Source organism: Eublepharis macularius, chromosome 12 (genome assembly GCF_028583425.1).
Source record: "Eublepharis macularius isolate TG4126 chromosome 12, MPM_Emac_v1.0, whole genome shotgun sequence".
Classification (NCBI taxonomy): Eukaryota; Metazoa; Chordata; class Lepidosauria; order Squamata; family Eublepharidae; genus Eublepharis; species Eublepharis macularius.
This window is the reverse complement of record NC_072801.1, coordinates 343,521-357,682: the sequence shown is the minus strand read 5'-3', so window position 1 is coordinate 357,682 and position 14,162 is coordinate 343,521. Positions and strand designations below refer to the sequence as shown.

Here is a 14,162-nt window from a genome sequence, read left to right as displayed (position 1 = left end):
CTATCAATTCCCTATGTAATGGAGGGGATGTCAGCAGATCTTTTGCAGCTTTTAAAAACTTGATAGGCAGCTCTGCCTGCCGAGCAGGAGCAATGACCAAGAATGAATTCCCTAGGCAATGGAGAGTTGGATGTTCTGCAGCCAATCTTAGCCCTCAAAACCTTGATAGGCAGCTCTGTCTGCCAAGCAGAGTGCTCCCATTCTGCAACAGGGAAGCTGCCTGTTCTCTACTGACCAGGGAGGCTATCCCATCAAGGAGGCTATCCCATCAAGGGCTGAGTTTCTCCATCTGCTCAGCCCCGCCCCCTGAGTGCTCTAGCCGTAAAGGAGCTGCTGCCGGGGACTGCTGCTGCTGAAGCTGCCTGCTCTCTGCTGACCAGGGAGGCTATCCCATCAAGGGCTGAGCTTTTCCACCTGCTCAGTCCTGCTCCCTGAGTGCTCTGGCCTCAAAGGAGCTGCTGCCGGGGGCTGCTGCTGAAGCTGCCTGCTCTCTGCTGACCAGGGAGGGTGCTGGGCAATGATGTTGTACTGCTATTGTTGTATGTTGAATTGTAAGGTGGGATTTGCTGAGGGTGGTGAATATGAGAGAGGAGACCGGGGTGGGGCTGTGGATCCCAGCTCCCTGGGGTCGAGGGAGGTATGGCGGTGGGATGCGGTGTTGGAAAAGAAGGTCGCTGAGACATGGTAGGGCTTGGTTCCCTTCCAACTTGCATCCCATCCCAAGGCATGCTGGTAGCGGGGCTAGGAGGTGTAGCCTCCCTCCGGCACTGATGTTGTGCAATGCCAGGTCCATTAATAATAAGGGATTACAGGCGCGTGCCACCACACCCAGTGGGACACGGTCTCTAAAAAAGCTGGGCGTGGTGGCGCGCGCCTGTAATCCCAGTCTAAGCACGGGAGGCTGAGGCCAGCGGATCGCTTGGGGTCAGGAGTTCGGCAGTGCAGTCAGCATATAACGTCAGAAGACGACTGTATCGGTGAGCTGAAAGGGTCCAGAAGAAGTGGCCCGGCTCATACTAGCGGAGCGCGAAAAGCTCCAAGGATCATAAGGATCACACCATTAATAATAAGACCAAAACATTGCAAGATTTCATTGCAGCGGAAGGAGTGGACCTGGTGTGCGTGACTGACACCTGGGTGAGGGAGGGCGAGATGGTCGCCTTGAAAGAGCTGGCTCCCCGCCCCCCCCCCAGGGTTCTCGGTCCTTCATCAGTCCCGGATGGGTGGTCGGGCGTGGGGGTTGATGTGGCTGTACTCATTCGAGAGTCTTTCTCCTTCAAGACTCTTCCTGCTCCAAAGATCCCCAGTTTTGATTGTGTTTGCCTCATGTGGGATGCTGATGAGAGTCTGGCTATCTACTTGGTGTACCGACCACCTAGCGCACCAGTAGCTACCCTGTCGAGCTTTTTAGAGGCAGTGTCGGGGTGGGCGTTGGATCATCCTTGACTGTTGGTCCTGGGTGATTTCAGTGTCCATGTTGATGATGCCGCCTCTTCTCAGGCTTTGGACTTGGTGTCTTCCATGGCAGCTCTGGGACTCTCCCAGTTTGTTTCAGCTCCTACGCATCAAGCGGGCCACACGCTGGATTTGATCTTTGGAGCAGGGATTCTATTATTAGAATGCTATTAAAGCGGTGCCATGGTTGGACCACCATGTCCTGCGTGCTCGTCTGGGTGTGCTGGCCCCCTCCTGCATGGGTGGTGAGCAGATTTATGCTCGCCCGCGGAGACTTATGGATCCAATTGGTTTCCAGAACGCTCTGCGGGATCCAATGCCCCCTGGCGGGGTTCGTTGGATGAGCTGGTGGGGGACTGGCATGATCGTCTCTCGAAAGCCATCGATGAACTCGCTCCCCGTCGCCCTCTCCGTCTCCACGTCAGACTGGTTCCACGGTACACGGAGGAGCTACGTCTGATGAAGCGGGAACTGAGACGGCGAGAGCGAGTGTGGCAGCAGAATCAGGGCGGAGAGGCGAGAACATCTTATAGAGCGTTTATGAAAACCTATGAGGTGGCTGTGAAGGCGACAGAGAAGGAATACTTTGCCGCCTCCATGGCGTCTGCAAGCTCACACTTGGCAAAATTGTTCCAGGTAGTTCGGTCCTTGGTTTCCCTATCGCAGGGAGACCGTCAAATTGGAAATTCGGCTATTAGCTGTGAGGCTTTTGGGAGCTTTTTTGCAGATAAAATCTCGTCCCTCCATTCTGATCTGCCGGCCACGATTGATACAGTAAGGGAACTGGAGGCCCCTTGGCTGTCTTCTGGCCCATTTTTGGATCACTTCAGCCTGGTCTCCCGGGAGGAGGTGGACAGGATCCTTTGGCTTGTGAGGCCCACTACATGCTTCCTGGACCCCTGCCCGTTGTGGCTGGTGAAAGCCAGTGAGATGGGTTGGGGGCCCAAATGGAGGTCATTATTAATACATCATTGAGCTCCGGGGTTTTTCCTGTGACACTAAAGGAAGCCGTAGTGAGGCCTCTTTTGAAAAAAACATCTTTGGACCCCACTGACCTGTCCAGTTACCACCCGGTATCGAACCTCCCGTCCGGGTTCCATTTGGATCATGGGACGGAGACAGTGGTATGGGACGGAGACAAGGGGTATGGAGAGTCCACTCATGCTGGTTGCCCTGAAAGGGGTCCAGTATTTTATCTGTTGCTGTTTTTATGATTGATTTTAAGTTGTATTTTAATCAGTGTTGTACCTCGCCCTGAGCCTGCTTGCGGGGAGGGCAGGCTAAAAATAAAATTAAATAAATAAATAAACGGAGGGGTAAACGCTCTGCAGCCAATCTTGGCCCTCAAAACCTTGATAGGCCGTTCTGCCTGCCAACCAGAGAACTCCCATTCTTCTTTATGCAAGCAAGGAGCAAGAATTAATTCCCTAGGCAACAGCTGGGAAGGTGCCTGTGTAGTGGGTGAGGGGGCTCTTCTCCACCCCCCTTTTCTGTTTGATTTTGCCTCATTGCAACTTTTGGGTGCTGCTAGTCAATGCAAGTCAATTGGCATTTGCAACTCTAGTATCTACTGGAAGTTTCCTGGGGGTGGCCACTTTGGGGGTCTGTAACTTGGATGTCTGAAATGCAATCTTGACCAAACTTGGAGGGTGGCTGGAGGAGAGGCTGCTGAAGATTCTCTGTGAGTTTGGGCTCTCTGGGTGTGAAGGGGGTGGAGCCAGGGCTGCCGGAAGTGACGGACCAACAAACTGGTCTGTGAATGGGGCTGGTCTGTGAAAAGTTCGTGGTCTGTGAAAATCGACAGACCATGGGCCAGCGGTCCGTGGGGTTTTCCCTGTCCGTGCCCACCTCTAGAAATGACCATATTCTTAGATGTGCCTCTCTCAGAGATGTTTTTGTAGTTGCTCTTTGAGTAGCAGCTGGCATTCTTGATTTGAAGTACAGGGTGCAAAATGCTTCTGGTGTTGTCTTATGAACTCTGCATATAGCAAAGGATTTAGAGTTTTCGGCTTAGACTGTGGTCATGTGCTGTCTGCCGCATGACTTTACGAACAGAAAGCCCATCTGTTTTCATTGGTTGGGAATCTGCAGATTTGCTAAGAGTCCTTAACACTGGTTTCAGACTTTGGCCTTAGCTATGCCAAAAATGGAGAGCTCTTAAAATATATTCGTAAGATTGGCTCATTTGACGAGACCTGCACCAGGTTTTACACTGCTGAGATTGTGTCTGCATTAGAGTATTTGCATGGGAAGGGAATAATTCACAGGTATAGTAATGAATTGGAATTACTGTCATTTCTGGTGCATATTGGTATTATTGCCATATACTGCGCTCCAGTTCTGGTGGTCCTTCAGGTGGCTCACAATTTCATGGAAACTGAAATTGGAGTTCAATGTCAATTGAATTGACATTGACACTGAGAGGTCTCCGTATTTCGGTGTGACACCAGTCACAGCTGCTGGCGAAATGTCAGGAACTACAATGCCAAGACCACGGCCATACAGCCTGGAAAATCTACAACTAACTAATGAAATTGGAGTGCTTTTGAAGACACTAATTGTCCCCCTCAGAAGCAGTATTCTTCATGAAGTCCTGCACTGTTTCAGTTCAATTTTCATGACTACTCCAAGCCAACCCACCCCCCACCCCCCACCCCCGGCTTGGTGGTTGGGGAATGTTGACTAAGAAAGCAGAAGGTCTCCTTGGAGCTCATTTCTGTTTCTGCCTTTTCTCTTCTTTGTAGTGCATAGACTTATTGTACTCTGTGTTGAACTAAGAGTCACCTGCAATGCAGAGCCTGTGGTACTCTGTGAGCCATGTTTGCAGCACTGCAAGAAGTTTGTGCTACTGTTTCACTGCAGAAAAGTGTTTGGCTACACTTTTTACTACCTTCGATAATGTGTCTTCTGTGAATTGCTGTTTCTGTGAATTCTGCCTCCTTTGTGCTCTATACCATGTAGTCTGCCTGCCTTTCTTCTCTGTGCTCTCTCATCTCCCTGTAACCTTGTTCTTGCCTCCTATCTTCACCTACTTTCTTCTTTCAGGAATCTTTTCCTTAGCTAGTTCCCCCTTTCCTCCTTGCTTTGTTCAACAGAAGCAGCAGATCAGGTTTTTTCTGATGCAGCAGTTCCATCTGGCAATCCATCTAGTTACAGTTTTTGTCCTGCCATTCTTCCAAATAGCTCTGGGGAGCATGCTTTGCTTTCCCTGCTTCTGTTTTATCTACACACAGTGAATCTGATGCAGGTAGACAATTCAGTGAGGCTGAGTAGAAAAACTGGGACTAACTTGTCAGCTCCCTTGGAATCCAAGGAGAGGAGGAGCAAAATGCAGAAGCATTCTGCCATACTCAGTCCATCCTTTGAAGGATCTTGGATTGGTGTTGAGGCCCCTCCTTATATTTTGTTTGGTGATGGACACTGCTGTGACAGATCACTCCCATGTGACCAGGGCAAGAAGCCCTGGACCTGGTGGGAGGAGCCCCATCACATCCCTTCATGGGAAGTTCTGGTATGAGGCAGGACTAAAATATGGGCTCCTCCCACCATGCCTGGGCTTCTTGAATTACCCCAGGGGCTACTGCCAGAGTTATGTCAGGGACCTGAGATGTTCTTGCAAAACGGTGAAACAAGGGACATGGGGAATATCAGAGGGACAGCTAGAGAAAGAGCCACAAGTGGCTTTATATGCTGCAGGCCTGGTTTAAATCCACTTTGCATTTTACAGGGACCTAAAGCCAGAGAACATCTTGCTAAATGGAGATATGCACATTCAGATTACAGACTTTGGGACAGCAAAAGTATTATCTGCAGATAGTAAACAAGGTACATCCACTCTTCAGGTATTCTCCTGCAAATGTGTAATGCATGTTTGTGGACGTGTGTATCTTCAAGTTGTAGTAATCAGCTTAAAGTATCAGTTAATGACAGTAAGATTTATGTTGACTTCTAAATCTTCTCAGTGGAAAATTAAAACTAGTTTGGTCAATGTAAAATGAAGCCCAGTAGCTTGGACAGCCAGACATCCATCCAAGCTATAGGACTTCCTAAAATGGCTCTTGAATCCACTGGAGCCATTGGTGGGCATAGAGAAGGGGAGATTGTATTAGACCTGTTTTTGGGGTGGGGGGTGGGGGGGTAGTTGTGCTTGCGTGTAGAATATTCTCTGTTGATAAGCATCAGTGAGTTAAAACAGCTGTCTTCTTACAAAACGGAAGAGCGTGATTAAATGCATGTAGTGTTTGCAGGCAACCATGCCAGTCTTCAGTAGGGTCTTAAAATATTTCAGCGAACCAACTGGAAGTCCAGTGGCTCAATTTTTGACTTCTCCTTTCAGCACGGGCAAATTCCTTTGTTGGGACAGCACAATACGTGTCTCCGGAGCTGTTGACAGAAAAGTCAGCCTGCAGGAGGTGAGCAGCCGGTGTGAGTCTGGCGGCTTGTGTGAAATGGAGGGGAGTAAGATGTGCTCAGCAAACGGGTGCCGGCTGTTTCCACAGTGGAGTGCCTCGTGCTGTGAAGATCTTTTCAGTGCTAACGCTGAAATGTTTTCACCAGCCTTACAGTGAAATCCCAAGTAGAGTTACTTCAATCTAAGCCCATTGATTTCATTGGGTTTAGACTGGAGTAACTCTGCTTAGGATTTCACTGTTAGTCCTTCAAATGAAAACTGTGTCTTCTATAACCTTTTTCATTCGCTTTGTATGACTAAAGGGATTAAAATCCAAACAATAACAAGTAGAACATACCAGCAAAATGCAAGGTGTTCCAGGCTTTAGGATATAATATAAACCTTGGTATTTCTTCTGTTGCTGACCAGATATTAGATATTAAGCCAAACAGTTATGCTAATTGAAAGTTTCTTGAGACTGGTGTTGTCAAATGCAACACCATGCAGCTCATTCTCTGAAAAACCCTTGAAATGCTGTTCGGTCTCTTCAACGTGAGTGTAGTGTTGCTGAGGTTGTCTCGTGCTGCCTCCTCTGTCTGGAAGCATGGCACGTTGGGACAGAGTTGGATCTGGCTTAGGCTTTCTTAAACTGGAACCACAGGTGGCCACAGCATGTCTGGAAGTTTCCTTTCCCTTGGTCTCCGTCAATGGAATAAGTTCCACTTTAGGCCTTTGTAACTAGCAGCAACTGAAGTCAGCAGCTGCTAGGAAGGCACGTCTGCACAGTGTTGATTGTGTTGTGTGTTTCTCTCTCCCTTTCCCTTCACGTCTGGATGAAGTTCTGACCTGTGGGCTCTGGGCTGCATCATATATCAGCTTGTTGCTGGGCTTCCGCCATTCCGAGCTGGGTAAGAGATTTAGACTGCATATCATTTCTTTAGTTTTGCAGTTGTTTTTAAAATTCCAGGATTTGGATAATATTCAAGCTCTAAGTATGTGTAGACTGACTTTGTACAATCCTCGATACTGTCAAGGGAGCAGTTTTTACCTGCTGTCAAGAACGAGACAAATCTTTCTGAAGGAAACGATGCAGGGTTTGTAACTGCACAGTGTACAACCTGACAAACCCCCTAACCATTTCATTTAATTATAAACTGCGTGGAAAAGGAATTCCAAAGACAGATTGATATAAAGGCCCAGCCTCCATTAATTTCAAAGGTCCAGGGTGAGTAGCGTGCTTTTCACACTCATGCTATCTTGTGCAATGGTTCCAGCCTGCAGAGAGGCAGGTGCAGATTTTAACAATATAATTACATTCTCACGAACTTTTAGATTGCAGTAGCACAGAGAGACTTCCGGTTTGGCTAATGGAGGGCTGAAGCGGTCCAGGGAGCTGGACCGTCAAGAGTGACTGTTTTGGGCAGGCCAGGTGCTCAGATCACCGGCTGCCACTTCTCTCCAGGCAGGAGAGGAGCCAGAATGCTACAAGTTCCAGAGAGAGCGAGATCTCAGCGGGGAGGGAGGGTCCAGGACGATGGATCCCCCACACCGCTTTGAGGTACTCTCGAAGAAGGACGAGCTAACATCTCTGCAGCACTCTTTGAGTCGTTGTTCGGCATAAGCCCGCCAGGACCCAAGCTTCAGAACCAGATTTGGCTAATGGGTAACGAATGAGGCAGCACAAAAGACCCAAACGGAACAAATCGAGGTAAAAGAATTTTATTTGGCTTTCGGATTTAAAAAGAGAAGGAAGATCTTTACTAAAAAGGAAAGTTGTGGACTGAGATGATAAAATAAGACAGGAGCAAGACATCTTGAAGGAAGATTTGAAATTTGAAAGATTATAAAGCGTAAAAGAAGAGAAAATAACTTTTGTTTATGCATACTTGTGGTTTGGAGAGAGAGAGCTGGCTGTGAGAAAAGGGGAGGAGGTGGAGGAACGGCTGAGTAAACATCGCGAGAGAACAGAGCAAGAAGAACATCGAGCGGAACTGCCTAGAGAGGCTTGATTTGGAAAACAGGAAGAAGGAAGCAAAGCAGCAAAGAAGTCCCCGAAGAAGCAACGCAAGATATAGCAGCGAGAAGGCAAGAGGAAGGGGATATTCATCACTTTGAACTACCTTAAAGTTGCCATAGAGACTCTCCGCCCGATATCTGGTGAGATTAAAATAATACGAATATTTAAAGCAAAAGATAAAGAAGATGTCGGGGGCGGGGAGAAATCTAGTGTAAATTTGAAGAGAGTGAAGAAGAAACGGCAGGCTGCTATGCGATCAGCTATAAAATCGTTGGGAGAAAAAGTTGCAGAGGGACATAAAGCGTTGATACAACTTATTCGGGAAATGAATGAAAGCACTAAGGATATATTTAAAACAGTTGTGGAATTGAAAGATGAAGAGCAAGCAACTAGGCAGACAACTCAAGGAGATGAGCAGGCGGCAGAAATTGATTACAAAACAGCAGGATGTAAACAACAAAAACGAGAGGGGCGAGGAGAAACGGAGCAGTACTTGCAAGAAGATCTGAATGAAGATGTATCAGCATTTCTAAAGAATCAAGTGCAAGGATTAACAACAAGCATGAAAGAGAGAGTCATCCCCAGTTACTTCAAGTGGAAGAAGCTACCAAGTGATAGAAGAATTCAAGTGAAGAAGAAAGCCGAGAAAAGCAATACGAATACAAGAATCAAGTTACAAGTGGGAGTTACTTAAAAGACTAAGGCCACAGTTTAAAGTCTGAAGAGTTTATTTTTCATTTCTTAGAAGTGGGATGTATGGGGTTTTTAAGGTTAAAAGTCAATTGAAGAATTAGTAAATTAGGTTAAAGTGAATAAGGGAAATGTAATGTATAGTTAACTAGGTAATTGATATTAAATAAATGTATATATAAAACGGTAGAAGGAATTAAGGCAAAATTATTAATAGGTTTTTTTATTGTTTGTTTGTCTATTTGTAGAATTGGGATGTATGATGCAAATGAAATTTCGTGAGCTAAATGAAGAAATAAGCAAATTAAGACAAATGGAAAAATTGGGAAATGTAATGGAAAGTTAACTATGCAAATTGATACTAAGCAAATCTACATATAACTGTAGAAGGAAATAAGTGAAAGGTTAAATTGTTAATTTTAATCTATAGTGTTATTTGGGAAAATATTAAGATAAATGTATTTAGATTAAAAAAAATCGGAATTATAAATGAATGATGGTTGTTGTGGGTTTTCCGGGCTGTATTGCCGTGGTCTTGGCATTGTAGTTCCTGACGTTTCGCCAGCAGCTGTGGCTGGCATCTTCAGAGGTGTAGCACCACATCGGGAAAAACTCGTCTTACATCAAAGATTCAGCAGATTTCATCAACAAAATCAGTTCTCTGAAACTCAATCCACAAGACATACTTGTCAGTTTTGATGTTGTATCCCTGTTTACCAAGGTTCCAGTAAAAGACACTATTGCACTTATTAATCAGATTTTCCCAGAGGATGTAACAGCCTTATTCCATCATTGTTTGACAACCAGTTACTTCCAATGGGATAACAAATTCTATGAACAGATAGATGGGGTGGCCACGGGGAGCCCTCTCAGCCCAGTTATAGCAAACTTCTACATGGAACATTTTGAAAAAACAGCTCTAGAATCAGCACCCCACAAACCTAGTGTATGGTTCCGGTTTGTGGATGATACATTTATCATTTGGAGCCATGGGGAGGAAGAATTGATGGGGTTTTTGAATCATCTCAACAACATCCACCTGAACATACAATTCACAATGGAGAAAGAAATCGAGGGAAAACTCCCATTTCTGGATACCTTGGTCATCCGCAAAGCAAACTTTCAGTTAGGTCACAAGGTCTACAGGAAACCAACTCACACTGATCGGTACTTACACAAAAACTCCAATCACCACCCCCGACAGAAAAGAGGCATAATGAAAACATTAGTGGATCGTGCAAGACGGATATGTGAGCCACACTTTCTCAATGAGGAAATTAATCATCTAAACCACGCACTTCAGGCGAATGGCTACTCCAGAAATGAAATCCGAAGAGCAATCAAACCCAGAATGAATCAAACAACCAAGGAAAAACAGTCTCCTACAGGAAAAGTGTTTTTGCCATATATCAAAGGAATTACTGATCAGATGGGAAAGCTTATGAAAAAGCATAACCTCCAAGCGGTATTCAGACCCACCCGAAAAATACAACAGATGCTACGATCAGCAAAAGACAGTAGAGACCCCCTCACCTCTGCAGGAGTATACCGTATACCCTGCAGCTGTGGACAAGTTTATATCGGGACCACAAAGCATAGCATCCAGACAAGAATAAAAGAACATGAAAGACACTGCAGACTTGGACAACCTGAAAAATCAGCAGTGGCTGAACATAGCCTAACTCAAACAGGGCACAGTATCTTATTCCAGGACACCAAAATACTGGACAACACTTCCAACTACTTTGTCAGACTGCACAGGGAAGCCATTGAAATTCACAAGCATAAGCAAAACTTCAACAGGAAAGAAGAAACCTTAAGAATGAACAGAGCATGGTTTCCAGTTCTGAAAAACACCAGGCTAACAAAACACTCCACACCCGACAATAGCCCTGCAGAGAAGATTAGCACATCAAGCACCAATCCATATGCAAAAGAACCTCCTCAGGATACAGTGAAGCCTCCCGCCATTAGCATTCCACACCCTGGGAAACTCTTACAGGATGACTCAGCTCAGTCCCAACCCTCCTGAGTAGATATAAATGACCTGCCACATCTTTTCCACACTGTGACACTGAGAGATCTCTATCTTTTGGTGCTACACCTCTGAAGATGCCAGCCACAGCTGCTGGCGAAACGTCAGGAACTACAATGCCAAGACCACGGCAATACAGCCCAGAAAACCCACAACAACCATCGTTCTCCGGTCGTGAAAGCCTTCGACAATACATATAAATGAATGGTTTGAAGAAATGTATATGAGCAAAAGAAATATGTTCTGATGGCTTTTTAATAGCTTATTAATAGTTATAGAATTGTATTAAGTAATGGTAAGTTAGGATTTTACCTCTAGTTAGTAGGGATAAAGGAAAAGTAATATAGAATAAATGATAAGAAAATACGGGACCGTAGTGCTGTCGGGAGTCTGCACAGAAAAGGGGGGAGGGGGAGGGGTTGGGATGCATTTAGGGACAAAAGGGGAAATGTATTTGTAAGATATGAATAAATTGTATGTCAACCCATCCAATAAAAATTGTTTTTTAAAAAATAGATTGCAGTAGCACACTTGGCCCACTCTCCCACCTTTCACCTATCACACCTGAAAGCATTAAGATCCTGCCGCTGCCTGTTTCTCGGCAAACTGCACCCACAATATGTGTGCATGCCGTAATTTGCTGGCTTGTACATGGTAGTTTCTTCACTCCTATCTTCCTTCTCAGTGTAGTTAGGAGTGAAGGAAGTGTGCACATGTCCTCCATAGTTTTGAAGCAACTGATTTGCAAGTTGTCATGTTGGAGCCAGCAGTAGTTTTGTGCCAGCAGAGGTGTTACCAGTTCCCCCCGCCCCCACACTCACACACTGCAGACCCACAGTTTACTCCTCGGGATTTTCTGGAGGGTCCCCTATCCACAGGAGCATCAGCAGCATTCTGAGCATTCATATTCTTGTTGGATCTAGCAGCTTACTTTTAGTCTCAGTGTAAATCATAACATCATGTTTTCCGCTTGACAGTAATGCAAGAGAAAAGTCTTTGAAATTCAGTACTCTGTCCTTAGATCTGTTCATAATGGCAAGAAGGAGCTTCTTCATTGGCACTTGTCTCATATTCTGCTAATTTCTACAGCTGTTAACACAACTGTAAGATATATTCTGACCTGTTGTAAGAACCCCAAACAAATCCTTGTGTCAAATTCAGAATATAATGCGCCTCTGCTATTGTTGCATGAAGTATTCTAGTACCACTAACACACAAAACAGAAATGTTTTGGATTCCTCAGAGTTACTCTTTTCAAATAAGTCAATAGATTTATATTTTGATCCAATTAAGTTACAGTTGTATAAATTTTCTATGCCGCAAATGTTTAAACTTTTATAGAAGTTCACCAGCAGTCTGCACTGATTAGATGTTATCGTACATCTTGGATGGTAAACAAGGCACAAGAGTGTTGTATAATAATGCTTCTTACTGCAGAATGTGTTACTTAAGAGTTTGTTATGCTAAATGTGTCTCTAAATGTTTTATGGCAGTCCAGTTGTATACGAAAATGAGGAAGAAACTTAAGAGGGTGGGCTGTTATTTTAATCTATATGTAACAAGGCCAATCGGGGCAAAGAAGTGCTTGGTCTAAATAGCAGAATCGGACTGTATTCGTGTTAATGCCCGAATCCCTTTATCAATGTTTGTGCCAGTCCTTGGCAGGTAGAGTCCCTCAGGTCTCCACAGCAAACACGCAGGTTATTGGTCGAAGTAACTTTATTAGAGATCCAGCAACTTCAGGGTGCTCAGACAGCTGAATCGGCAGAAGTGACGTTAATGGGGTTGGTGATGTTAGTTATAGGGAACGTTTCCACCATCTGGATAAAGGCCTTTAAAGTTTTGGGGCGCAAAAGAGCCCAGGGGGGTTGTCAGGGAGAAGCTAGGTTTAGACTAGACAAAACAAAGAATGAAATCATCTCAGTTCCCAAGAAAGATACATTTCGCGCTGGCCGCAACCAGTCTTCAAGGACACTTCTGGAAGCAGCGGGGAAAGAGAAAGTACATACTTGTGCAATAACCTACTGCCTTAACATCAATAAGAAACTTCTCATGCCCTCAGAGGACCATTATAGAACACAGAATATCTTCATATCAGATATGTAGACAGGATACATTCATGGCAGGTATGCAGACAGGCATATATGACAGTTTGATTTGGAAGTATTTAAATCATGAATGTCTGAGGTCTCCTGACTTCTGGAAATTGGTTATGTTCGTTGTCCATCTTCTGTGCAGTCCCCCATGGTACTGCACGTGCGCAGACCAGCCAGTTGGCGGGTTTTTTAGCTAACCGCCTCTTAGAGCACACGAGCAAGCTTTCCTGCTGAAACGGCACTGGGAGGCAGTGCCGCTGACCCTCCAGTTCCTTCTTTGCCACCAACCAGGAAGGTTCTTTTTCATTCTGCTTGTGCAAAGAAGAGAATTTGGAGGAGATCGAGAACTTGAGATCTTTTCTTTGGCTAATACAGCTTTATTTAAGAAATGTACGACCTGCACAACAAAAATGACTGGAGTGTTTGGGGGAAAGACATAACGTACAGACTTGCGAACATTGCAGCGTCACCCCCAAGGCCAGGACGGAGAGGGCCAAAAGGCTTAAGGCGCTGCTATGGGAGTTCGGTATGAAGGCCTCTGATACCCCCCAATTTTTTCCTCTACTTCATTGGGGAAAGGAGCTGGCCCAACTTCTGAGCTGGTCTCTATAGTGCCTGCGGAAACAACTCAGATCTGACACCCATCTTGTCACTCAACAGTGTCATCCGTGGATCCATCTTGGAGTCATTCTCGGCTCCAGACACCAGAGACTCAAAGTTTATTGGAGGCTGCTTGGATCCATGCACCTTTGAAGTCGAGATCCGACCCGATGGCGACTGGTGTCTCTAAAAAGAAGAGACAGTTGGAGTCTACCTGTCTGGAACCAAAGGAGCTGTTGATCTCAAAGACTGTGGAACCAAGGACGGCCCTAAGTATTTGGATCCAAAGAAATTGGATCTGAAGAGGTTGGGTCCGAAGGTTCTGAATCCAAGGAGGTCGGGTCTGAGGGGCTCGGATCTGAGGGACCCGGATCCAAAGGGGCTTGACCAACTGGTAGCTTCGGATCCCTTACAGCCCCCACATAAAAAGACCAAGTACAAGACCAGGCACATCAAACCAGTCTCAAAAGACAGACCTCGGACACCTTCCATCCATTCGAGGTCCCTGTCACACCATTCCTCGGCTGAAGAGAGCGAGTTACAAGAAGGGTTCCTATCTGATGACCCTTGGCAGACTGCTCTAGAGTATAGACAACATTACTACTCGAGATCTGACTTGCCGCATTCAATACCATCCAAATACAAGCTGGATCTCGGAGGACCCTATTGGACACACTTGATAGCATCAGGTTTTGAGTCCTTCAAGGAGTGTAGGGGGTCCAGATCTTCCTGCAGGATCCCTGAACCCACTATGACCTACCAATTTTCAGAGAGAAGTGGGAAACAGAGCCCCAGTTCAGTATCTGACCCCTCTCTGGATGAGGCACTCTGGCTAGATCTCCTCGAATGAGGACTATCGCCATTCGCAGCTCTTTTGAA

At 45.7% G+C, this 14,162-nt stretch overlaps 1 protein-coding gene across 3 annotated transcripts in view; it reads left to right on the top strand.

The window, feature by feature from the left end:
- Positions 1–14,162, top strand: part of PDPK1 (3-phosphoinositide dependent protein kinase 1) — a 37,980-nt gene that overhangs the window by 11,126 nt on the left and 12,692 nt on the right. For all 3 annotated transcript variants that reach the window (XM_054995581.1, XM_054995582.1, XM_054995583.1), the window contains 4 exons: positions 3,578–3,722; positions 5,183–5,280; positions 5,792–5,867; positions 6,685–6,753. In XM_054995581.1, the coding sequence (XP_054851556.1) occupies positions 3,578–3,722; positions 5,183–5,280; positions 5,792–5,867; positions 6,685–6,753 (388 nt within the window). The remainder of the gene's footprint in view (positions 1–3,577; positions 3,723–5,182; positions 5,281–5,791; positions 5,868–6,684; positions 6,754–14,162) is intronic.